General features: G+C 53.8%; 1 protein-coding gene across 1 annotated transcript in view; it reads left to right on the plus strand.

Moving 5' to 3' along the window:
- LOC144740989 (DENN domain-containing protein 1A-like) overlaps positions 1 to 23,507 on the plus strand; it is a 39,188-nt gene extending 15,681 nt beyond the window's left edge. Inside the window, exons 3-5 of the mRNA XM_078623682.1 lie at positions 13,291 to 13,334; positions 19,919 to 19,968; positions 23,114 to 23,507. Of these exons, the coding sequence (XP_078479808.1) occupies positions 13,291 to 13,334; positions 19,919 to 19,968; positions 23,114 to 23,507 (488 nt within the window). The remainder of the gene's footprint in view (positions 1 to 13,290; positions 13,335 to 19,918; positions 19,969 to 23,113) is intronic.
- The last annotated feature ends 1,611 nt before the right edge of the window (positions 23,508 to 25,118 follow it).

Below are 25,118 nucleotides of genomic sequence, written 5' to 3' on the forward strand. Positions count from 1 at the left end.
TCCCAGGCCCCTGCCATGGTCAGGGGTCGGCCACCAAAATCACAAGGAGGGTAACAAATACATTTACACCATTGGAACCTCATTTGCCAGTAAAAAATAACAACAAAAGTTTTGTTGCCAGATAGAAGGGTAAAAAACCAATTATCATATTGCCAGAGAGTAAATGCTTACCCCGAGCTCTCATACTCTGATGGTGCATTGTCTGTGAGTTGTGCGCCTTTTGGCGTCATCTGGTCCAACACCATGTGAGACTAGGCTCTAAGGAAAGCTGTCTCGGGTGTGGACCAGTCAACTTCAAGGACAGTGCATACATTATCAGAGTTATGTTTTTTGTTTGCATTATGGCTGCAGGTGTAGTAAGTATTCAGGAGGCTTGACGACGGGGTCGGAGGCACACTTATTTATTAACACCAACTTGTGCACAGTAACGGGTACACACAGTACTTAAGGGGTTATCGTCCCCTTCACTCGGCTAACAGGGAGACACAACATCTAACCCCGCTAACCTACGCCCAAGTCCTCCACTACGGAGCTAGGGGAGGCTACCTATCCCAGCCCTGGTCAAGCTGGGATCCCGGCACCCTAAGTCTCCAGACCGGCTCTTATAAGAACGTCAGTCTGGGCTCTCGGGGCCACGCCACCGGCTTGCCCTGGTCGGCCCTGACAAGGACAGCGAGCCAGGGGAGCTCCGGGGCCTATTCTAGCTGGTCTTCAGTCTTCGCTGGTTTAAGCTGATACTCGACCTCGAGCCCTCCGGCTCACCACCTTTTATAGCACTCGGCCCCCCGGGAGGGGCCCGTGGGGGATGCAGGTGCGGACGTCGGTGTGAGCACCTCCTCTGTGTACGGCTCTAACCACGCCCCTTGTGTTTGTTAGCCATCCGTGCCCATGCACAATTACACCTCTACACAGGTATTGTTGTCTATGCAAACATGACTCCTTGTAAAAAAAGGTGTCAGTTGTGTTGCCAGATAGAAGGGTAAAAAAACTATTATCATATTTTTTACTGGCAAATGAGGTTCCAATGGTGTAAATGCTTACCCCGAGCTCTCATACTCTGATGGTGCATTGTCTTTGAGTTGTGCGCCTTTTGGCGTCATCTGGTCCAACCCATGTGAGACTAGGCTCTAAGGAAAGCTGTCTCAGGTGTGGACCAATCAACTTCAAGGACAGTGCATACATTATCAGAGTTATGTTTTTTGTTTGCATTATGGCTGCAGGTATTGTGGTCTATGCAAACATGACTCCTTGTAAAAAAAAGGTGTCAGTTTTGTTGCCAGATAGAAGGGTAAAAAACCAATTATAACAAATAAATGTTCTTCTTGGTTCTTTCGGTAAAGTCACGTAGAATGGAAACAATAAAAATAATAAAATAAAACATAATAAAATAATTCAGACGCTGTCTCCCCGACAGACCTGGTCTTCACCTGATGACGGCTGCTTGCGTTGTGGCCGAAACGTCGTGAGAATTATTTTATTATGTTTTATTTTATTAAATTTATATTATTTCCCTTCTATGTGACTTTACCGAAAGAACCAAGAAGATGAATCCCTGCAGTCACGAAAGCTTTAAATCGAAAATCAAATAAATGTTGTTCGAATTCGGTAAACGAAAAACCCTTCAGTATTGCAAGAGCCGCATTGCACACGGTGAATACGAGACCGCGGCGGTCCTGAATAAATAACGAAGCAGCAGTTCCCTGAAAGGGCGGCACGCCTCTACGGAGCCGCAGGTCGACACTGGGGAGACAAAGGCGGCCAGGCCGTGGTGCTGGCCACACCTCCCTCTCGTGCGCCGTGCCCGGCCTTCGTAGGTGCCGCTCGCTAACGGCACTTGCCCCAACAGTCTGTGAAGGCTATAAGGGTTGTCTTTGTCTTTTGTGTCACTGGGACTCGATTCGGATACCAGAGTCTGAGGCTTTAGAGTCGGGAGCGGTGGCTCTTCTTCATCTGGGCGTGCGAGATGACCTTTCTGGGGGTGCGAGACACGGCCAGATTTCTTTAGAGGGTAAATCATCGACAAACACATAATAATCACAGGCACGTATCTGTGTCTTTGTCTTGGTGTGTATGAGTCATCTCAAGTTCAGACAACCTTTGACCGCTGGGGTCTGCCCTGTGACCTGCCAGCAGCGAGCCACCCACACTTAACGTGATGGTCTCCAAGTGCACCTAGCCTGGCACGGGCGCTGTGGTGACATCACCGACCACTTTGCGGCTGTTGTTGTTGTTGTGTGCGTTATATACGTGTGTGTAGAGGTGTGTATACTACTACGTGTGTATGTGTGTACAAGTGTGTTTGGTGTGTACATGTGTTTGAATGTGTGTATACACACTTCAATAGCACACCGGTTAGCGCGCGCTGCGCTCTGAACCCGTTGACCCGAGTTCTGTTCCCGATCACGCCCAACACCAGTGACGATTATCTGAGCTTGTTCTGGGCCTCCCCTAGGTCGACTCGGCCTCAATTGAGTACCTGCTGCAATGTGTAAACATCACCACTTGGGAGACAAAGGCGGCCGGGCGTGGTGTTGGCCACCCACCCCCTCGTGTGCCGTGCCATGCTGGAGTTCATAGGTGCTCGCTAACAGCACTTGCCCCAACAGTCATTCGAGGCTTTACGGGGGGACCTTTGCCTTTGTGTACACGTGTGTCTACATGTGCGCATCGTGGATCGTGCGTGTACACGCGTGAACACATGTACTCACACGCGTGTGCTTACACTTGTATACTTACACGTGTGCGTACGTGCATGTGTGTTCTCGCTGTTCTTACAGAGCTATGCATAAGTAAAAGGATCGGTCTAATTAATTAATCATTCGTCGAAAATTATTTAACATTTAATGAATGAAACAATGTCCTTACACGCGTAGGGCCTGTTCAACACAGCGAGGGGAGAACACGGGGGGAGAGAGAGAGAGTGTGGGAGAGAGATGGATTGACACGGAGAGAGAGTGGAGGAAGACGGAGGGTAATTGCGTGGAAAGTAGGAGATACGAGGAAGAGAGGAGACGGGAGAGGAAGAGGGGGAAGAGATGGGGAAAGAGGAGCATAGGAGAGGGGAGAGCGCAAGGAGAGAGACAGAAGGGAGAGATAAATGGATGTGAACATGGAGGGAGTGGAGGAAGAGAGAGGCTAAAGATAGGGGAATGATAATACTGGTACGAACCTCCTGGTTACACCAGCCCACAGGGGATTATTGTGTCCGTCCATCCGTCGTGCAGGGAGGGGCTGGAAGGGGAGGGTGGGGAGGGGCTGGGTGGGGAGGGGCTAGGTGGGGAGGGTGGGGAGGGGCTGGGTGGGAGGCGTGGGGCTGGGTGGGGAGGGGCTGGTCACCCCGTGGTGCCCTAATAAAACTCAACGTTTAACCTACTCACGCCGGCTTGTGCCCGCCCTCACAGTCGGGCATATTTGCGGAATACACCACGCCGCCGTTGACCCTGGCCATTGACCGAGCAACCCAACGTTCCTACCAGCTCCCTCCGCAGGAATGTGTTAGGAAGGTTGGAGAGAGAAGCGCAAGAGAGAAATATGCAGAGAAAGAGGTGGATAGAAGGAAGAGCTAACAGAGATATGAGGGAGGAGAGAGAGAGAGATGGGAGAGGTAGGAGAGGTAGGAGATAGAGGGGAGAGATTGAGAGCAAGAGAGGCGTAGGGAGAGACAGATGGGAGATATTGAAGGGAGAGGTGGAGAGAGAAGGGATATGGGTGGATGGGATGTGATTTGAAGAAAGAGGGGAATGTGTGAGGCTCAGGACTGTGGCTCATGCAGCTGCTGTGGCTGCATCGAGTACCCAGCCCAGACCTCCCCAGAGACCCTTGCCTTGATGTCGGCGGTGTAACGGCGAGCTGAGAGCAGGCCCACTCCCACCGTCAATATCAGTGTTCTTGACTCGTTTTCAGAGGGCGGACACATTCGCCGATAAGACATCATCAGTGCGAGGGCCGCCACGCATTTGAAACCATTGGGGATTAGACAACAGCAGGATGGGGGGGGGTGTTTTCACTTGTTGTGTATTGTCGGGGCCTGCACGTCAGGGGCCGCACTAAAGGCCACCAGTGGCCGCACTAAAGGCCACCAGGGGCCGCACTAAAGGCCACCAGGGGTCGCACTAAAGGCCACCAGGGGCCGCACTAAAGGCCACCAGTGGCCACACTAAAGGCCACCAGGGGCCGCACTAAAGGCCACCAGTGGCCGCACTAAAGGCCACCAGTGGCCGCACTAAAGGCCACCAGGGGCCGCACTAAAGGCCACCAGGGGTCGCACTAAAGGCCACCAGGGGCCGCACTAAAGGCCACCAGTGGCCACACTAAAGGCCACCAGGGGCCGCACTAAAGGCCACCAGTGGCCGCACTAAAGGCCACCAGGGGCCGCACTAAAGGCCATCAGGGGCCGCCGGTTGCCCGCGGGCTTTGCAACGAAGAACAATGGTCTACAAGGTCACACGTCCATGATTGAGGAGGTTTGGAGAGCCGAGCGGCGCTGCGAGCATGGGTGGCGGTCGTGGGTTGCCGAGGAGGTGGTAACAGCCTCAGCAGCACGAATTCCGCTATTATTCCATCGGGAAAGGAACCTGCAGTGCCACACTCATAACCATCCGTAAGGAAATAAGTAATATTTAAAAATACTTTTTTAAAACCACGCTTTAATGAAATGTACCGTACTCGTAATGGCAAAACTCGACGACTCCAGGAAGTGTCCTCAAAGCTTGCCATAACGTAAGGGGCCGTGGTGATTTACAGCCAACGTCAGTTGAGCGTGGACAATTAGACCCAAGGCGAAACATAACATGTAAAAAAGAATGTTTAAAAATACTTTTGTTCTTTTTTTGGATAGAATATAGTATTGTCATCAGTATGACATAAGTATACCAAGTTTGCAGTCGATACCACATTGGGAAGTGGGTTCAAATTGAGTTACAAGATTTGAGGATACGACAACAACAACAACAGAGTGCGTTTAAAAGAGCGGTGATCCAATCTCTTGACCCGCACGTCTAATGAGTATTTTTTTCCCCCGTGATATCCTGGGGGGAGCGGAATCCCATGAGCTCAGGTAACAACGTCACGGTGCCAAGGGTGGGGTTGACCTCGCTAGGGCTGCAGAGCCTTAAATATTGGAGGAAGTAGCCCACCCTCTGTGAGTGGCTGGCTGGATGTGCCTTTAGGAATAGCGCCGGGCAAACTGTTGAGCGGAGGGGGCGCGGCGGTGATTGCGTGCAGGGTGCCCTACATTGCAATGTACGTATCAACTAAACTATTTTTTTTCTTGGTTCTTTCGGTAAAGTCACGTAGAAGGGAAATAATAAAATAATAAAAATAAAAGATAATCAAATAAATTTTGTTATGTTTTATTTTTATTATTTTATTATTTCCCTTCTACGTGACTTTACCGAAAGAACCAAGAAGATGAATCCCTGCAGTCACGAAAGCTTTAAATCGAGAATTACATTTTTTTGTTATTTTACCAGGCAAGGCCCACCGAGCTGCATAGCTCAATGAAGTGGGCTTATTATCATCACGTGGGAATGTTGCGCAGCCACATACTCTAAAACGCGTAGAGATGTCGATTCTAAATCTAAATGTGGAGGGAAAAATCGGAGGACACGGAGTAAAAATCCACGCGACCACCACGAGGTAGTCAACATCTCCTAGCCACCGTGATGATGATGATGAGAGAGAGACACGCAAACTCCAAATATACAGCAGCAGGCGTCAGGGTTGGGATCGAACCCACCGCGACCTCCTGCATACAAGGCAAGGTAGTCAACATCTCGCCACCGTGATGATGATGAGAGAAAGAGACACACAGTCTCCAAATATACAGCAGCAGGCGTCGGGATCAAACCCACGGCGACCTCCTGCACACCGGGCGAGGTAGTTAACATCTCGCCACCGTGATGATGATGATGATGATGAGAGAGAGACACACAAACTCCAAATATACAGCAGCAGGCGTCAGTGCCGCATCGAACCCACGGCGACCTCCTGCACACCAGGCGAGGTAGTTAACATCTCCTGGCCACCGCGGCGCCCCTGTGTGTACGTTGAACTTCTTCCGCAACGTACGGAGCCCACCGCGCCGATCGTTACCGCGCTGCGTGAACCGCTCGACGCGGCGCGGAAGGCCGAACGATTCCGATCCGCTGTAGGACCACAGAACTTGGGGCAACCGCTGGTTTCCCTGGCTGCCTTTCCAGGCGCTCCTCTGCGATTTTTTTTTCTCCCCGCGTCTCGTGGGGGGAGGGGGTGGGGGAGAAAACTGCACAAATTCCACGGCGGCATTTTGGTCCGCAATTAGAAATGAAACGACTGAGTTTCGATTTAAAGCTTTCGTGACTGCAGGGATTCATCTTCTTGGTTCTTTCGGTAAAGTCACGTAGAAGGGAAGTAATAAAATAATAAAAATAAAACACAATAAAATAATTCGCCTTGACAAAGGCGCCCAGCTTATATACATGCTCCAAGCTCGTGTGCTGTTTCATTCAGACTCTGTCGCCTCGACGGACCTGGTTTTCACCTGAGGACGGCTGCTTGCGTTGTGGCCGAAACGTCGTGAGAATTATTTTATTGTGTTTTATTTTTATTATTTTATTACTTCCCTTCTACGTGACTTTACCGAAAGAAACAAGAAGATGAAAACGACTGAGCTTTGCGTACCCTGTGCCTGTACACAAATAGCGCGGCGTTATAAATTGTCGTCATCACGACTGCTCGCTTGGACACTGGGGTTTGGAAAGATGGGTCCGCTGTGCTGCTTATGTGGCTGATGGCATGGAGACGTTTCCATAGCTGGGTCAGTGTGCGTGCTTACGACCGCAACCGGTTTGGCATCGGAGGTCTCGCTCCAGAATCAGTCGAGCGGCATTGTCTTTTCATCTGCCGCGTCGGTGACGTGACAGCGTGCAAACTAATCCTAGATTTGAAGCTTTCGTGACTGCAAGGATTCATGTTCTTAGGTTTTTTTCGGTAAAGTCGCGTAGGTAAAAAATTAAAATTAATAAAAGTAAAATAAAAGTGAAATAAAAATCACGACGTTTCGGAGGCAACACAAGCCTCCGTCTTCAGGTGGAACCGTCACAGCACGATAGCTGTATCAAGTAAATGAGAAATTCCAATTTTATTTTACTTTTATTAATTTTAATTTAAAATTTTTACCTACGTGACTTTACCGAAAAAACCTCAGAATAAGTATGCAAACTACCTTGGCCTGTCGCTCCACACGACGCTCCGGGGCCAGAGTCACGCGAAACGTGGGACCCCCTTTAAAGGAGCATCTGCGCCGGTTAGAAATATTCTGGCCGGCCTGCCGATACAATCCATCCTGCGTTTAACCAGGTTGGATCACAGTGTGAGGAGCTCACAAATCCTTGAAACGTCTGGACACGGTCCCAAACAGTGAGCTCCTCTGGCAGGCGAGGCTGCGTTGGCTGGGTCACGTAGCCCGCATGCCCAGCCACCGCATGCTGCCCCAAGCAGCTTCTGTTTGGAAGGATAGAGGGGGCTAAACGGGCGCAGCACGGGCTGGAGAAGGGGGGGGGGGTCACGAGCGATGTGTATTTGTGCATCTCTTTGTGGAAGTGTGCGTATCGATTTCTGTGTGTACGTGTATATATGGACGTGTATATTTGTGGGGAACGGTGGCGCAGCGGTTAGCGCTACGCCGCGCCACGAATCTTACGACCCGATTCTAGATTTGAAGCTTTCGTGACTGCAAGGATTCATACTCTATGTTTTTTTCGGTAAAGTCACGTGGGTTAAAAGAAAGCAAATTAATTCAAATTAAATCACGACGTTTCGGTGGCAACGCAAGCTTCCGACCCGAGTTTGGTTCCCGCTCACGGCCAACGCCGGTGACGATTATCTGAACCGGTCCTGGGCCTCCCTCAGGTAGACTCAGCCTCAAATGAGTACCCGGCGCGGCGTGTAAACATCGCCACTGGGGAGACAAAGGCGGTTCGGAGTGTTGCTGGCCACCCACCCCCTCTCGTGTTGCCGTGCTGGCCTTCATTGGTGCTCGCTAACAGCACTTGCCCCGGCAGTCTGTTGGGGCTACACGGGGGATCTTTGTCTGCTAGTCTCTTGGAGTCTTGAGCTCGCCATCGTTGTTCCTCCTCATCCCTTATCTCTCTCTCTCTCTCCCGGGCTCTCTCTCTCACTCCCGCGCTCTCTCCCCCCGCTCTCTCCCGAATGGTACATGCACCCGCACATTCCAATTCTCACTTAGCCCGCTCCACAAAGAGGCGTTAAATTGCACCCAGCACGGTGCTCCAATGGGGTTACACACACAATAAACACATCTCCTGGCCCGTCATCATAGCCACTTCACACTCGCACACAACAAAGGCAAATACAAAGATCCCCCCTAAAGCCTTAACAGACTGTTGGGGCAAGTGCCGTTCGCGAGCAGCGCCTATCTACGAAGGCCGGCACGGCACACGAGCGGGCGGGTGGCCAACGCCACGCCTGGCCGCCTTTGTCTCCCCATTGGCGATGTGTACACGCAGCACCAGGTACTCATTTGAGGCTGAGTCGACCTAGGGGAGGCCCAGGACCGGTGCAGATAATCGTCACCGGCGTTGCCTGTGAGCGGGGAGCGAACTGCGGCCGCCCGGGTTCGTAGCGTAGCGCTAACCTGCTACACTTCTGTTCCCCACCACACACACACACGTACACACACACACGTACACACAGGTACACACACACGTACACACACACACACACGTACACACAGGTACACACACACACACGTACACACACACACACACGTACACACGTACACACACGTACACACACACGTACACACGTACACACACACACACACGTACACACACACACGTACACACACACATGTACACACACACACACGTACACACACGTACACACACGTACACACACACGTACACACACACACGTACACACACACACACACGTACACACACACACGTACACACACACACGTACACACACACACACGTACACACACACGTACACACACACGTACACATCACACGTACAGAGACACATGTCCCCTGTGTAGCCTACACAGGCCGTCGGGGCAAGTGCCGTTAGTGAAGCAAAGTGCTATGAAGGTCGGCACGTCACGCAGCTCCTCACCCGTCTGTTGTCGTCTTCCCCGTACTGCGCTGATGCTTATTGCACACCGCAGCAGGTGCTGATTTGAGGCTGAGTCGACCTACGGGATGTGCGGGGGAGTGGTGCAGATATTCGTCGCCGATGTTGGCCGTGAGCGGGAATTGAACTCGGGTTGCCGGAGTTTGTAGTGCAGTGCGCTAAGCACTGCGCCACCGTTCCCCCATGTAAATACAGTATGTGCACACACACATGAGCACATACAAAAAGAAAGATCCCCCGTGTAGCCTTAATAGACTGTTGGGGCAAGTGCTGTTAGCGAGCACCTATGAAGGCCGGCACGGCACACGAGGGGGTGAGTGGCCAACACCACGCCCGGCCGCCTTTGTCTCCCCAGTCGTGATGTTTACACACCACACCAGGTACTCATTTGAGGCTGAGTCGACCTAGGGGAGGCCCAGGACCGGTTCAGATAAACCTCACTGATGTTGGCCGTGAGTGGGAATCGAACCCGGGTCTCCAGGTTCAGGTTCGCAGCGCGCTAACCACTGCACTACCGATCCCCACTATTTATACACACATACACAACAACAACAACCGCCATTCGCCACTAAGTGGCGGTGACGTCACCACGACGCTTGTGCCAGGCCATGTGCACCTTGAGGCCACGTGAAGTGTCGAACGCCCGCTGGCAGGAGGTCACGGGGCAGACCCAGGTGCCACGGGTCGACTGACCGAGATGACCGAGATGACTGGCTGATGCACCACCTGTGCCCCCTACTGTACCAACTTGCTGTGCTTTAGCCACCCGGCGCTCCGCTCGTTGTTGTGAGCGTTGCTCCTCCGCCCTCCGTTGTTGCTGGAGGGCGACTGCCTCCAACTACCCAGTAGCGTCCTTCACGAGCCTCCTCCACAGAGGCCGATCTTGACACCGCTGGTACCAGTCATCGGCAAGTCCACTCAGCTCCACATCCTCCTGTACCACATCACTCCATCTCTGCTCCAGCCCGTGCCGCGCCCGTTTAGCCCCCTCGATCCGGCCGAACAAAAGCTGTTTAGGCATGCGGTGGCTGGACACATACACGCACACATGCACACACACACACACACGAGCACATGTATACACACACATGCACACACACAGTCACCACTTCTCCTGGCCTGTCATATCCATTCACAGTCGCTTATACACATGCATGCAACACACGCACGCGTTTTTTTATTTACATGCATGTACTTGTACAGTGTGAAAGAGGTTCATTTAAGATTGTGCATGCGTGTGTGTATCTCTACACCCGTGTGTTTGTGTGTGTGCGTGGCGTGTCTGTACATGCATGTGCCTATGTACGTGCGTCTATCGATATTCGTGTGTCTATACGTGTTTGTGTGTGTGTCGAGTGTAGTGGTTAGCGCTACGCTACGAACCCGGCGACCCGAGTTCGATTCCCGCTCACAGCCATCACCAGTGACGATTATCTGAACCGGTCCTGGGCCTCCCCTAGGTCGACTCAGCCCCAAATGAGTACCTGGTGCGGTGTGTAAACATCGCCACTGGGGAGACAAAGGCGGCCGGGCGTGGTTGCTGGCCACCCACCCCCTCGTGTGCCGTGCCGGCCTTCATAGGTGCTCGCTAACAGCACTTTCCTCAACAGTCTGTTAAGGCTATCCGGGGGATCTTTGTCTTCGTCTTGTGTCTATATACGTGTGTGTGTACGTGTCTGCTGCCATCCTCTGAGTGAAGTGTTCACAGAGGTAATTGGCTAAGAAATTCGCTCTGCACCCGACAACACAGAGGGGGGGAGGGGAGGAGTGGGGGGGGGCTGCTCCCCCCCCAACACCCCCCCCCCTCACTCCTCGTCAGGCACCATGGCTCTATAATCTCATTTTCGGCTTTAACTCGGTGAGGGAGCAGGGGGTGGGAGCAGGAGGGAGAACAGTGGGGATCAGGAGGATCTGTGTGTTAGTCTTGGTCTTGCTCGGTCTGCGTGAGTCTGTGGGTGTCTGTGTGAGTCTGGGTCTCTGGGTGAGTCTGTGGGTCTCTGTGCGAGTCTGTGGGTTTCTGTGTGAGTAGTCTATGGGTCTCTGTGAGTCTGTGGGTCTCTGTGTGAGTCTGTGGGGTCTCTGTGTGATTCTGTGGGTCTGTGTGAGTCTGTGGATCTCTGCGTGAGTCTGTGGGTCTGTGTGAGTCTGTGGGTCTCTGCGTGAGTCTGTGGGTCTCTGTGAGTCTGTGGGTCTCTGTGTGGGTCTATAGGTATCTGTATGAGTCTGTGGGTCTCTGTGGGTCTCTGTGTGAGTCTGTGGGTCTCTATGTCAGTCTGGGTGTCTATGTGAGTCTGGGTCTCTGTGTGAGTCTGTGTGTGGGTCTCTATGTGAATCTATGGGTGTCTATGTGAGTCTGGGTCTCTGTTAATCTGTGGGTCTCTATGTGAGTCTGTAATACTCTGTGTGGGTCTATGGGTCTCTATGTTAGTTTACGATATGCTGTATGAATCTGTGGGTCTCATTGTGAGTGGGTGGGTTTCTATGTGAGCCTATGTGAGAGTCTGTAGGTGTCCGTGTGACTCTGTGGGTCTGTATGTTCGTGCATGTATTTTACGTGAGTTTGCGGGCCTCGTTGAGAGTCGATGGGTTGCGTCAAGGCGTTGGTGACTAGGTTGAGACCATCGACCCATTGAACTTTCTGCACCACAACAGTCCACTTCCTCTCCAGCTCGGGCCACTCGCCCACTCTTACATCGACTCACCCACCCACTTATCCACCCACCCACCCACCCATCCACCCACCCATCCACCCACCCATCCACCCACCCATCCACCCATCCATCCACCCACCCACCCACTCATCCACCCACCCACCCACTCATCCACCCACTCATCCACCCACCCACCCATCCACCCACTCATCCACCCACCCACCCATCCACCCACCCACCCATCCACTCGCCTATCAGTCCATCTCTTCTCCAGCCCGTGCTGCCCCGTTTCGTCCCCTCCATCCGGCCCAACAGAAGCTGCTTGGGCAGCATGCGGTGGCTGGGCATGCGGGCTACGTGACCCAGCCAACGCGGCCTCGCCCGCCGGAGGAGCTCACTGATTTGGGACTGTGTGCAGATCTTTCAAGGATCTGTGAGCTCCTCACACAACCCAGCCTGGTTATACCCAGGATGGATCGTATTGGCAGGCCCAGCCTGAATGTTTCTAACCGGCGCAGATGTTCCTCTTGAGGAGAAGGGAGGGCATGACTGTGGCCGAGAAGACCCCGAGCTCCATGTGGAGCGACAGGCCAGGTAGCTTATTGTGTAACAAAGACAAAGATGCCCCGTAGAGCATTTTGCAGACCGTTTGGGGCAAGTGCTGTTCGCGAGCACCTGTAGAGGCTCGTCACGAGGGAGGTTGGTATGGCCAGCTCCCCATGCCCGGCCGCCTTTGTGTCCCTCAGTGCCGGGTACTTATTTCAGGCCGAGTCGACCTGCACGTTGCACACAGACGCAGGCACACCTCTCGTTAGGATAGCTGTGTCGCCGTGGGGGGTTCTGGGGAGGGGCTGAGGGGCGGGGGGGTTCAGTGGGAGCCCAAATGAGGCTAAAAATAGACGTGTCACGTGACTCGCAGCACCGTCTCGTGCTGGGGGGCGGGGCTGAAGGGAGATGTTGGGGGGGACGGAGGGGAGGGGCTAAGGTAGGTGTGGGTACTTGTGGGGTGTGTACAGTGTGGAGAGTGGTGGTGCAGCGGTTAGCGCACTGCGCTACGAACCTGCCGACCCGAGTTTGATTCCCGCTCACGGCCATCACGAGTGACGATTATCTGAACCGGTCCCTGGGCCTCCCCTAGGTCGACTCGGCCTCAAATGAGTACCTGGTGCGGTGTGTAAACATCGCCACTGGGGGAGACAAAGGCGGCCGGGCGTGGTGTTGGCCACCCGACCCCCTCGCGTGCCGTGTCGGCCTTCATGGGTGCTACTTCCCCCGAACAGCCTGTGGGACTTCATGGGGGAGCTTTGTCTGTGTGCGCGCGCGTGGACGTGCAATTGTACCTGTGCGGGTGCTGCGGAGGGACAACAGCGGTGTTCAACCTTGAGCCCAGCCTTTGCTGTGTGCAGCAGCAGCAGCAGCACTAACCGTGGTGTCTGTGTGTGTGTGTGCGTGCGATTGCTGTGCGTGTTGTGCGTCTTTGGTCTTTGGTTGTTTGTCTGTGCAGACCCAGAGGTGATTAGGACATATCCACAAGATTACCCTGACCAGGTGAGGCATCGTCAACAACATCAACATCATCGCTCATCCATCGTCATGATCATCGGCAGTTCTTCATCATCATCGTCCTACAATACAACGTGGATTGATTTATGTTCTCAATACGACTGTATCCCCTGGAAGTCATTATTAGGTCCTTGTGGGTCTCTGTGGGTCTCTTTGTGAGTCTGTGGGTCTCTGTGAGTCTGTGGGTCTCTGTGAGTCTGTGGGTCTCTGTGTGAGTCTGTAGGTCTCTGTGTGAGTCTGTGGGTCTCTGTGTGAGTCTGTGGGTCTCTGTATGAGTATGTGGGTCTCTGTTTGAGTCTATGGATCTCTGCGTGAGTCTGTGGGTCTCTGCGTGAGTCTGTGGGTCTCTGTGTGAGTCTGTGGGTCTCTGTGTGAGTCTGTGGGTCTCTGTGTGAGTCTGTGGGTCTCTGTGTGAGTCTTATTAGGTCAGGACCACTGAGCCACGTAGCTCTTTTTCAGATGGAACCTGGCCACAAGTGATAGCCCAACGAAGTGGCTTATCGAGTGGAAATTTATAGCAGCAGCCAAATCCTCTAAACGCGTGATGTGGATTCTAAATGTGAAAGGGAAAAACCGGAGGACCCAGAGGAAAAATCCACGCGACCATGGGGAGAGAGAGAGAGAGAGACACGCAAACTCCAAATATACAGCAGCAGGCGTCAGGGTTGTGATCGAACCCACGACCTCCTGTAGACCAGGTGAGGTAGTCAACATCTCTTAGCCACCGTGATGATGATGAGAGAGATAGAGACACGCAAACTCCAAATATACAACATGTGTCAGGGTTGGGATCGAACCCACGACCTCCTGTACACCAGGCGAGGTAGTTAACATCTCCTCGCCACCGCAGCTCTCTCTCTCAGCGCTTTGCGTTCCCTCTCCCCCGTGTCACTCTCCCCCCCCCCCCTCCAGTCACAGGTGCCCCCCCCCCCCCACAATTTAAACCTAGCCAGCGGCCACGGAAATCTGTCAATCGATTAAATGTTTTAATAATTGATAAATTAGCTGCCCACTTTTCACGTCCGCACAAAGACAAACTCTTGACGACCAATGCGGTTCACGGCCCAAGCATCGGAGCGTAGCAGCACCCTCCTGCACAGTAGCGTCCTGAGACTCGGTGAGGCTACCCCAGGTGACTAATTGGCGGCATCAGCATCCTCAATTTATCATCGCCGCCTGTATTTTCCACGAGCACCATCATCATCGTCATCACCATCGTCATCACCATCGTCATCACCATCGTCATCACCATCGTCATCACCATCGTCATCACCATCGTCATCACCATCGTCATCACCATCGTCATCACCATCGTCATCACCATCGTCACCACCATCGTCACCACCATCGTCATCACCATCGTCATCACCATCGTCATCACCATCGTCATCACCATCGTCATCACCATTGTCATCATCATCGTCATCACCATCGTCATCACCATCGTCATCACCATCGTCATCACCATCGTCATCACCATCGTCATCACCATCGTCATCACCATCGTCATCATCATCGTCATCACCATCGTCATCACCATTGTCATCATCATCGTCATCACCATTGTCATCATCATCGTCATCACCATCGTCATCACCATCGTCATCACCATCGTCATCACCATCGTCATCACCATCGTCATCATCATCAAAAGACTGCTTGTTTATTTTAACATGGATATGGCAGGAGGATATTCCTGAATTAACGACAGCGTTGAGACTTTGCTGAGGCTTGCCTGGCTAAAGAGAGGGTAGTCATCATCATCATCGCTTGCTCATTATTTAAACGGGAATTGGATTTCTCGTGTAAATTGATTACATCATCATCGTCATCATCACAACCGCCATCACCATCGTTCCATTTTGTCACCGTTGTGTAAGCCTCGTTAAGCGCCTTGAGTGAATGTGCTCCGATATATAAATTAAGATTAGGTATAAAAACAGATCCTGTTTGCCCGACAGAGCCTTATTGAGACTCGACGAGGCTTTGTAAAAATCATTAATCGTAACGACCACCACTGCCACCAACGTCATCGCGATCGTCATCGTCGCCACAATCCGAACATTTATCTCCTTTTGTTTCAAACGGGACTGGCCAAGTGCACTGTGGCAGGACCCTCCCGTGCAAATTGAGTCTTGAGACTCGGCGAGGCTGCCACGCTGGGTAAATCACGTTACTGAGTGGACTACACAATTATCATCTTTTGGGGTGGGTGCGGTCCTGGGCGTAAGGTTGGGGGGGTCGGGGGGGTGGGGGCGAGCGGGCTATTTATCCAGCGAGCGTGTCACCAATTATTGTGCGTAGAGCTCCCGCGGCAGCAGCAGGCAAGCACGGGGGTTAGGGTTCAACTCCCTCCCAGGAGACCCGACGCTCCCGCCACCACCACCACCACCACACCCATGCCTCCACCACAACTCCATTGCCACCATCATGCTACCACCACCACCACAACAGCACCACCATCATCACTACCACGAAACCACCGTAACACCACCACAGCCACCACCACCACCAAACCACTATACCACCACCGTCACCACCAAACCACTATACCACCACCGTCGCCACCACCACAGCCACCACCACAGCCACCCTGCCACCACCACCACCAAACCACTATAACACCACCGTCGCCACCACCACAGCCACCACCACAGCCACCCTGCCACCACCACCACCAAACCACTATAACACCACCGTCGCCACCACCACCACAGCCACCGTCACCACCAAACCACTATACCACCACCGTCACCACCAAACCACTATACCACCACCGTCACCACCAAACCACTATAACACCACCGTCGCCACCACCACAGCCACCCCGCCACCACCACCACCACCACCAAACCACTATAACACCACCACCACCAGACCACTATAACACCACTGCCACCACTGCATGGCGTGGCGCCGGCCTTCATAGGTGCTCGCTCACAGCACTTGCCCCAACAGCCTGCTGCAGGCTCCGCAAGGGATCTTTATACATGCACACCGCGCTGCAAACTCGCTCACGGCAACACCGGAGACACACATCAGGTCCACTCGGCCTGCCAACAGCACTTGCCCCACCAGAACAGCTTGTGTAGACTACACAGGGCATCTTTGTTATTGTCTTTGATTTTGGGGGTGGGTGGAGGAGGGTTGGCGGGGAGAGACCGCGGTGGATATGCGGGGAGTTGTGGCTGGTGAGGGTTCAACGGGGGAGGGGTGGGGGAAGGGGGGGGGGAGCAGGGGATTTGGATCAAGGCTTTAACTGGGGGTAGCCCTCTGAGCCCCAAGGGGGATCAGTGCTACCGCTCCACGTCTGTGCTCCGAGGGGACTCTGGAAGGGTTCGGAGTTGCTGCTGTTGGGGTTGGGTAGGTGGTGGAGCGGGTGGGGGGTTGGGGGGGGGGTGCGGGGTTTGGGGGGGGGGGTCACGGACCCCCCACTGGCGTCTCGTGGCTTTTGTTTGAGAAGACGGAGAGAAGTGACAGATCAGGGGTGGTGCGAGTGAGCGTGAGATTGAGCGAGTGCATGGGTGTGCGAATGTGTGTGCGAGTGCGTGAGCGGGTGTGTAAACGTGTGTCTGTGAGCTAGTGAGTGTGCGAATGTGTGTATGTGTGAGTGTGTGAGTGTGTGAGCTGGTGAGTGTGTGTCTGTGACCGAGTGAGTGTGTGCATGTGTGAGTGTGAGATCAAAGAATCGGATAATTGCATAGTGTGTGGTTTGTGTGAGTGTGTGAGCTAGTGAGTGTGCGAATGTGTGTGTGTGTGTGTATGTGTGAGTGTGTGAGCTGGTGAGTGTGTGAGTGTGTGTCTGTGACCGAGTGAGCGTGTGAATGTGTGAGTGTGAGATCAAAGAATCGGATACTTGCATAGTGTGTGGTTTGTGTGAGTGCGAGTGAGTGTGTCACAAAGGCGTGGTCCTGCCCACCCACCTCCTCGTGCGCCGTGCCCGGCCATCGTAGGTGCTCGCTAACAGCACTTGCCCCAACAGTCTGTTGAAGCCTATACGGGTGGCGGGGGGGATCTTTGTCTTTGTTGTACGATGTTGTGTGCATGAGCGTGTGTGTACGTGTGTGTGTGTCGTGAATGACACGTTTAAATCATTTGTGCATTGCCAGACGACAGGCGGAGAGGCGTTCGCGTCATCTGCGCGTTATATGGGCGAGTGTGTAAAGGGTGTGTGCGTGAAACAGGAGCGTGTGTGCGTATGTGCGCTCGTGTTGGGGAGCGGTGGCGCAGCGGTTAGCGCGCTGCGCTACGAACCTGCCGAGTTCAATTCCCACTTCGCGGCCGACGACAACGGCGGCTGGTTTCTGAACTCCGTCCCGAGCCTCTGCTCGGTCGCCTCGGGCCAGAAGCGTGAGCGTGTGAGTTCGCGTGTGTGCGAGTGTGCGAGTGTGCGAGTGTGCGAGTGAGCGTGTTACACGTGCGAAGGTGTAAACGTCGGCACTGGGGAGACAAAGGCGGCCGGGTGTGGTGCTGGACAACCACCCTCTCGTGTGCCGTGCCGGCCGTCATGGGTGCTCGCCAACAGCACTTGCCCCGGCAGTCTGTTAGAGGCTACACGGGGGATCTTTGTCTTTTGCGAGTGCGCGTCCGAGTGCGAGTTATGAACCCGTGGCACCTGAGCGTGTCCCCGTGACCTGTCAGCGGGCCTTCGACACTTGACGTGGCCTCAAAGTGCACCTGGCCTGGCACGGGGGCGGCGTGGTCACCGCCAATTAGTGGCGAATGACGGCTGCTGTTGTTATGAACCCGCCACATGACGGTATCTGTAGCCACGGCGATCGTGAACCTCGACACGGAGGTAGCTGAGAGACTCCCAGTCCAGGACTCAAACACGGAAACCTCAGAAAATGCCAGAATCGGAATCATGATACTTACGCTGGAGGAATCCAATCAGCTCTAAAGCGCTTTTTCAGCGTCTCTGACACGGCCATTATGAACCCGCTGAGCAGTCCCACAACACGCAGTCCCCCCCACCGCGATTAGCCGCCGGTGCCAGGCTAGGTTCACGGGAGGGGGGGGGGGTAGCCCTAGCCTCCGGGTGTTGAGATTTGTTAAAAACTTGAGACCTTGGGGCCCGTGGGAGTTTAGCTCGAGGGGGGTGGGGGGGTGATGGTGGTGGGGGGCTGGCGGGGGGATGGGGGGAGGGGCCCGGGTATCAGAGTGGATTAAGGAGATGCCTTGGGGGGGAGGGGGGGAGGAGGGGGTGACGTGGGGGGGGTGACGATTACAGCTCCCAGCTGCTAACTCCCCCAAGGAGGAGAGAGACGGGGAGAGGCAAGCAAGAGGAGAGGCAGAGAGAGAGAGGTAAGGAGAGAGGACGGGATAGGAGAGGAAAGGGAGAGGAAAGGGAGAGACAAGGAGAGAGGATGGGATAGGAGAGGAAAGGGAGAGGAAAGGGAGAGAAAGGGAGAGAAAGGGAGAGGAAAGGGAGAGAAAGGGAGAGGAAAGGGAGAGACAAGCAGTCGTAAGGGCAGAGGAAAGGAAAACGCAAGGGGAGATTAGGGGAGAGGAGGGGAGAGGCAAGAGAGTGAGCAAGGGGAGAGGCAACGCGAGAGGGAAGGGAGAGGAAAGGAGTGGGGGGGGGGGGAGTAAAGGAGAGAGGGGAGTGTAAGGAGCGGGGAGAGGCGAGAGAGAGAGAGAGAGGGGCATGGTCTGGGTTTTGCTGGGAGGAATGGAGCGGGAGGGAGCTGGAGGCAAGAGGGATGAGGAGGGGGGGGGGAGGAGGGGGGAGGCTGAGAGACTTTCTGCCTCTTGGGACTCAATTAGGACGAGCCCGGGAGAGAGAGCGGGAGGAGAGGGAGGAGAGAGCGGGGGGGAGAGGGAGGAGAGAGCGGGGGGGAGAGCGAGGGGAGAGCGGGGGGGAGAGGGAGGAGAGAGCGGGGGGGAGAGCGAGGGGAGAGCGGGGGGAGAGCGAGGGGAGAGCGGGGGAGAAGGGGTGCGAGAGAAGTGGGGAGCAGGAGAGAGATCAATGACATTGAGGGAGTAGGGAGGGGAGATGGTGGGGAGGGGGGGGGGGCAGGGGAGCAGTGAGGTGGGAGCAGGGAGGTGGGATCTATGTTGTTGTTGCTGCTGCCTCAATACAGGATTCGTATTGCATAGGCGAGATGAGATGGGGTGTGGGTCTTTGTCTGACGGTGGTGGCGGCGGTGGTGGTGGTGATGATGTTGGTGATAGTGGTGATTGTCATGATGTTGGTCATGGTGGTGATGGCGGTGATGGCGGAGGTGGTGATGGTGTTGGTGATAGTGGTGATTGTCATGATGTTGGTCATGGTGGTGATGGTGGTGATGGTGGTGATGGTGGTGATGTTAGTGATGATGTTGGTGATGATGTTGGTGATAGTGGTGATTGTGGTGATTGTGATGATGTTGGTCATGGTGGTGATGGTGGTGATGGTGGTGATGTTGGTGATGATGTTGGTGATGATGTTGGTGATAGTGGTGATTGTGGTGATTGTGATGATGTTGGTCATGGTGATGGCGGTGATGGTGGTGATGTTGGTGATGATGTTGGTGATGATGTTGGTGATGGTGGTGATGGCGGTGATGGTGGTGATGTGTGTGACGCAGGACGTCGTGAAAACGATTGCCAAGTTCTGCTTCCCATTCGATGTGGAAAGGTACGAATAACCCCGCTCACCACTAACCCTAACCGCTCACCACTAACCCTAACCACTAACCCTAACCACTAACCCTAACCACTAACCCTAACCGCTCACCACTAACCCTAACCGCTCACCACTAACCCTAACCACTAACCCTAACCACTAACCCTAACCACTAACCCTAACCGCTCACCACTAACCCTAACCGCTCACCACTAACCCTAACCACTAACCCTAACCGCTCACCACTAACCCTAACCGCTCACCACTAACCCTAACCACTAACCCTAACCGCTCACCACTAACCCTAACCGCTCACCACTAACCCTAACCACTAACCCTAACCGCTCACCACTAACCAAAAGCACTAAACCTAACCCCTAACACTAATCGGAGCCCGAAACCTAACACCCACATCTCTCCGTGTCTCCCCGCATCTCCCTGCGTCTCCCCGCATCTCCCCGTATCTCCCCGTGTTTCCCCGTGTCTCCCCGTGTCTCCCTACATCTCCCCGCGTCTCCCCGTGTCTCCCCGCGTCTCCCCGCATCGTCTCCCCGTGTTACCCCGCGTCTCCCCGTGTCTCCCCGTGTCTCCCCGCATCTCCCCGCATCGTCTCCCCGTGTCTCCCCGCATCGTCTCCCCGTGTTACCCCGCGTCACCCCGTGTTCCCTTCCACTGCCGGACAAATAAAACGCAGGATCTCATTTCCTATCGCTTCTCAACGACTTCCTGGGGTGATGACCCCGGCTTGTAACCCTGTCATGTGATGGCTCCTTCAAACACACCCTCCGCTAACACCAGCGTCACCAGCATCGCCAACATCCACATTGGTGTCTCCCAACATCACCAACATCACCGTCGGTATCTCAACATCACCAACATCATCAACATCACTGTCGGTATCGCCAACATCACCGTGTTGGTATCTCCCAACATCACCAACATCACTGTCGGTAACCCAACATCACCAACATCACCAACATCACCTTCGGTATCACCAACATCACTGTCGGTATCACCAACATCACCAACATCACTGTCGGTATCCCAACATCACCAACATCACCTTCGGTAACCCAACATCACCAACATCGCCGTCGGTATCACCAACATCACCAACATCACCGTCGTCATCGACCCACATCACCGTCGCTATCCCAACATCACCAACATCGCCAACATCACCTTCGGTATCACCAACATCACCAACATCACCGTCGATAACCCAACATCACCAACATCACCGTCGTCATCGACCCACATCACCGTCGGTATCCCAACATCACCAACATCACTGTCGGTATCACCAACATCACCAACATCACCAACATCACCGTCGGTAACCCAACATCACCAACATCACGTTCGTCATCGGCCCACATCACCGATCTTTCCAAGTCGCAAAGCTCCACCGCACGTCACTCAGCTGGGATCGTGGTCGCAGGGGCAGCGATCATCGGCCCTAGGTCACTAGCAGCATCGTCGCTCACTCCTTCACTCATTCACTCACTCATTCGTTAACTCATTCATTCGTTAACTCATTCACTCATTCACTCACTCATTCGTTAACTCATTCATTCGTTAACTCATTCACTCATTCACTCACTCGTTGACTCCTGCAAATGTGACTCATCCTGGTGACCTCCTGAGTTCCCACCTGGTTCAACAAAATAAACTTGAAACGTAACAACACGCAGCTTCGTCGCTCACTCATTCACTCATTCACTCACTCATTCGTTAACTCATTCGTTAACTCATTCACTCATTAACTTACTCATTCGTTAACTCATTCACTCGCTCGTTGACTCCTGCAAATGGCACTCATCCTGGTGGCCTCCTGCGTTCCCACCTGGTTCAACAAAATCAACTTGCAACGTAACACACAGCTTCGTCTTTCACTCCTTCACTCATTCACTCACTCATTCGTTAACTCATTCGTTAACTCATTCACTTATTCACTCACTCATTCGTTAACTCATTCACTCGCTCGTTGACTCCTGCAAATGGGACGTATCCTGGTGGCCTCCTGCGTACCCATCTGGTTCAACAAAATAAAACTAAAGTTCGATTCCCGTTTTTTTGGTTCTTTCGGTAAAGTCACGTAGAAGGGAAGTAATAAAATAATAAAAATAAAACATAATAAAATAATTCTCACGACGTTTCGGCTGCAACGCAAGCAGCCGAAACGTCGTGAGAATTATTTTATTATGTTTTATTTTTATTATTTTATTACTTCCCTTCTACGTGACTTTACCGAAAGAACCAAGAAGATGAATCCCTGCAGTCACGAAAGCTTTAAATCGAAATTTCGATTCCCGTTCACGGTCAATGTCCGTGAAAAAAAAATCGGAACGGGTTCTGGGTCTCCCTAGATCGACTCAGCCTTAAATGAGTAACTGGTGTGGTGTGTAAACATCAGCACTGGGGAGACAAAGGCGGCTGGTGTCTGTGTTGGCCACCCACCCCCTCGTGTGCCATGCCGGCCTTCATAGGTGGTGCTCGCTAACAGCACTTGCCACAAGTCTGTTAAGGCTATACGGGGGGTATTTGTCTTTGTGTGTGTGCGTGTGTGTCTATGTTTGATGATGTAATGGCTATTCATTTTATATGTGTCTCTGTCTTGTGTGTGTGTGTCTGTGTCTTTTTGTGTCTGTTTCTCTGTGTGTCTTTTCTTGTGTCTGTGTGTGTGTCTCTGTTTGTGTGTGTCTATGTCTTTGTTTGTGTCTCTGTGTGTGTCTTTGTGTGTGTGTCTTTGTGTGTGTGTCTCTTTGTCTGTGTGTCTCTGTGTGTGTGTCTTTGTCTTGTATGTGCGTGTGTCTGTGTTTTTTTTGTGTCTGTATGTCTCTCTGTGTGTCTCTGTGTGTCTCTGTTTGTGTCTCTGTTTGTGTGTGTGTGTGTCTTTGTTTGTGTCTCTGTGTGTCTCTTTGTCTGTGTGTCTCTGTGTGTGTGTCTTTGTTTGTGTCTCTGTGTGTCTCTTTGTCTGTGTGTCTCTGTGTGTGTCTTTGTCTTGTATGTGTGTGTCTCTGTGTGTGTCTCTGTTTGTGTGTGTGTGTCTCTTTGCCTGTGTGTCTCTGTGTGTGTCTCTGTGTGTCTCTGTGTGTCTCTTTGTCTGTGTGTCTCTGTGTGTGTCTCTGTGTGTGTGTCTCTGTGTGTGTCTCAGGGTGAAACACGGACACATTGGACAGAACTTCACGTTTGTGCTCACCGACGCCGACGGGAAGCACAGTTTCGGGTTCTGCCGCCTCTCTTCTGCCTCCCGCTCCTGTGTGTGCTTACTCAGGTACAGCTCACCTGTACACCTCACCTGTGCACCTCACCTGTGCACCTCACCTGTGCACCTCACCTGTGCACCTCACCTGTGCACCTCACCTGTGCACCTCACCTGTGCACCTCACCTGTGCACATCACCTGTGCACCTCACCTGTGCACCTCACCTGTGCACCTCACCTGTGCACCTCACCTGTGCACCTCACCTGTGCACATCACCTGTGCATCTCACCTGTGCACCTCACTTGTGCACCTCACTTGTACACAGTAGGCGGAGTTACCTTTAACAGTGGGCGGGGCTATCTGAGTTGTAGGTGGGGCTACTTTAACAGTGGGTGGAGTTACCTTTAACAGTAGGCGGAGTTACCTTTAACAGTGGGCGGGGCTACCTGAGATGTAGGCGTGCCTAGCTGCCTCTCAGAGCTAATTGATTAATCAACAAACTCCAAACTGCAATTCGCGTTCGGTTCATCTCGGCCGGTTGGGAGATGCTACAGCTGGGATTCATCACAGCTCACTGCCCCCCCCCCTCCCTCCTTGATCCCCCCCCCTCACCCCTCACTTCAACCCCCCCCACCACTTCACCCCCCCCCCCGCCCACCAACGACAACTGATTGGGAGTTTATCTCTGAGTGGGCGACGTCTTAAACAAACAGTGGCTGCCCAAACCCCTCCCTCTGATCCCCCCCCCCTCACTGTCAATCACCCTCCCCTCCACACCCCCCTAACCCCTCCCCTCCACACCCCCATAACCCCTCCCCTCCACACACCCCTAACCCCTCCCCTCCACACACCTCCCTAACCCCTCCCCTCCACACCCCCCTAACCCCGCCCCACCCCCCTAACCCCTCCCCTCCACACCCCCCTAACCCCGCCCCACCCCCCTAACTCCTCCCCTCCACACCCCCCTAACCCCGCCCCACCCCCCTAACCCCTCCCCTCCACACCCCCCTAACCCGCCCCACCCCCCTAACCCCTCCCCTCCACACCCCCCTAACCCCGCCCCACCCCCTAACTCCTCCCCTCCACACCCCCCTAACCCCGCCCCACCCCCCTAACTCCTCCCCTCCACACCCCCCTAACCCCGCCCCACCCCCCTAACCCCTCCCCTCCACACCCCCCTAACCCCCCCTGTTAATCAAGCAGAACAGAACGCCCACCTGAGTTCGAATCCCGTTCGTGGCCACGTGGTGTGATGATTCGCCCTTGCGGTCTTGGGCCTCCCCTAGCTCTACTCGGCCTCAAATGAGTACTTGGTGCTGTGTGTCAAAACAAAGGCGGCTGGGCGCGGTGCTGGCCACCCGCCCCCTTAGTGTACCGTGCCGGCCTCCATAGGTGCTGCTACTCGCTAATGGCACTTGCCCCAACAAAGTTTGTTAAGGCTACAACAGGGTGGGGGTGGGGGGGGCGAACTTTGTCTCTGTGCGTGCGTGTGTGTACGGGATCATAACGTGCATCTTACCGCTCATCTCAGTCGGCCGACCCATGGCACCTGCTGGGTCTGTCCCTCCTGCACCTAGCCTGGCACAGTAGGGGGGTACAGCTGGTGGTGCATCTACCGGTCATCTGAGTCAGCCGACCCATGGCACTTGCTGGGTCTGTCCCTCTTGCACCTAGCCTGGCACAGTCGGGGGGTACAGCTGGTGGTGCATCTACCGGTCATCTGAGTCAGCCGACCCATGGCACTTGCTGGGTCTGTCCCTCTTGCACCTAGCCTGGCACAGTCGGGGGGTACAGCTGGTGGTGCATCTACCGGTCATCTGAGTCAGCCTACCCATGGAACCTGCTGGGTCTGTCCCTCCTGCACCTAGCCTGGCACAGTCGGGGGGTACAGCTGGTGGTGCATCTACCGGTCATCTGACTTCAGGGTTTGTCAGCTAGCTCAGTGAGCATTCAAA

The sequence above is a fragment of the Lampetra planeri genome, unplaced genomic scaffold (assembly GCF_965212315.1).
Source record: "Lampetra planeri unplaced genomic scaffold, kcLamPlan1.2.h2 scaffold_373, whole genome shotgun sequence".
NCBI classification, from domain to species: domain Eukaryota; kingdom Metazoa; phylum Chordata; class Hyperoartia; order Petromyzontiformes; family Petromyzontidae; genus Lampetra; species Lampetra planeri.